General features: G+C 55.5%; 1 protein-coding gene across 1 annotated transcript; it reads right to left on the bottom strand.

Moving 5' to 3' along the window:
* Positions 1-5: 5 nt before the first annotated feature.
* On the bottom strand, positions 6-1,205 carry LOC131214665 (glutamate dehydrogenase, mitochondrial-like; the record flags this gene model as incomplete). Its single annotated transcript, XM_058209002.1, has 1 exon — positions 6-1,205. A coding segment is annotated over exon 1 (1,200 nt), but the record flags the coding sequence as incomplete, so codon positions are not given.
* Positions 1,206-1,991: the final 786 nt, after the last annotated feature.

The following is a 1,991-nucleotide window of genomic DNA, read 5'->3' as shown; positions in this document are numbered from 1 at the left end:
CCGGCATTGCAGTACAGATCGGGAATGACGAGAATGCGGCGATCTTGTAGTATTTTATCGGCGGCCGGTGTTGTTGGTCCGTTCGCTCCTTCGGCAATCACTTTGGCCTTGATCTGCTTGGCGTTTTCGGAGTGTATGGATTTCTCCACCGCGGCCGGAATCAGTATGTCACACTGCTCCAGCAGCAGATCTCCACTGAACGCGTTCGCCTTGGGGTAGCCTTTGAGGGTCTTCTTTTCGGTTTTGTATCGTACGAGCGCCTTGATGTCGATGCCGGTCGGGCAGTGCAACGAAACGTCGCGTTCGATAATACCGATCACTTTGCAGCCTCCCCGTTGGAAGTGCTCTGCTGCGTGCTGTCCGACGTTTCCGAATCCCTGCACGATCACCGTCTTGCCCTCCAGGCCCGGTTCGAGGCCCACCTCTCGCATCCATGTCGCCTCGCGCATAAAACAGTTGGTCGCTAGGTAGACACCCTTGCCGGTGGCTTCGGTCCTGCCACGGATACCGCCCTGGTTGAGTGGTTTCCCCGTTACGACCGCCATCGTGTTGATGTCCCGGTGGCCAAACGTCTTGCCATACTGATCCGCTATCCAAGACATTTCGCGGGACGTTGTACCCATGTCCGGGGCCGGCACATCGATCCCTGGCCCGATGAAGTTCTTTTTCGCCAGCTCGACCGTGTAGCGCCGCGTGATGCCTTGCAGTTCTTTCTCGCTGTACTTGGCCGGATCTATGATGATGCCTCCCTTTGCTCCTCCGAACGGAACGTTGACGCAGGCACACTTGAACGTCATCAAGGCGGCCAGGGCTTCCACCTCGTCCTGGCATACGTCCTGCGAGAACCGGATGCCCCCTTTGACCGGTAACCGGTGTAGACAGTGGTGTGATCGGAAGGCTGTAACCATCTCGTAGTCGCCACTGTCGCGTCGGAAGGGAAATTGGAACTGCAGTGTATTCGAGTTGCTGGAGATGATTTTCAGGATCGCCTGGACCCGGCTGACCCGCTTCTCCGCACTCATCGTCGGGTATTTGCTCATCGATTCGATCAGCTGATTCTCGAGCACCAGACAGGCCTTGTGGAAGCTGTATTCGACCATCTTGGAAAATGGTGGATCCCGCTCGGTCGGCATCGACTGCAAATGTTTCGGGACGGTGTGAGCCCATCGTCGGAACACCGGCACTAATTTCGGCCAGCGTAGCATTTTCACTCCAGAATTCGGTTCCGCTGCTGTCCAAATGAGCCGTTCAATGTTTCTGTACACGCGAACCGCGATGCTGTCACAAAATGCAATGATTTCGGTGCAAAGTTTACTTGGATGGTTGGCTGGCGGCACCAAAGTCAGCCCATTTCTTACGTTGCCATCATAGCGTCATTGGAAAACTGTTCGTTGAACGTTCCAAAAACATACCTCTAGTTCCATAAATCTCTCTGAGTCCGAGCAAGAAATTTTGAAAATGGCCAACACGGCTTCCACTAGGCCTCGTTATTTTGGGCCACTGGAAGGTCTCTCGCCGGAGGCACGTGCCGAACAGGAGGGGAGCGAACTACGGGAGGTAGCTCGCTGGAAGCACCGATGCGTCAGGATGGACGCCATCAGACCAGACCGAACCACCACCGAAGCCCAGGACATACGCCGGTTGAGTAAACCGTTGGTACACCTGGAACGTGAACAGGCAGACAAGGCAATCCGCTTCCAGGTGGCCAATGCGTCGGTCTACCGGCGAGAGGCGGCCCGCTCCCGCGATTTGATTCTGCAGCTGCTGGATTCGTCGGACGAGTACGATCGCAAAATTAGGGCAGCCAAAATTGATATCGAAGAGTTACGGTCCCAAATTAGGCGTGCTAACGATGAGCTAGCAAAAGTTCTCAAGGCCTACCCGTCCGATTTCATGCATGCCGAATCGCTGGACCGTTCGTGCCGGGAACTAGCGGCTCTGGAGAGACAAAGCTGATGCTTAGCCGCCACTTTCATGATGCCCTGACCGGC

Source organism: Anopheles bellator, unplaced genomic scaffold (genome assembly GCF_943735745.2).
Source record: "Anopheles bellator unplaced genomic scaffold, idAnoBellAS_SP24_06.2 scaffold01811_ctg1, whole genome shotgun sequence".
Taxonomy (NCBI): Eukaryota; Metazoa; Arthropoda; class Insecta; order Diptera; family Culicidae; genus Anopheles; species Anopheles bellator.
This window is presented reverse-complemented; position numbering and strand designations above follow the sequence as displayed.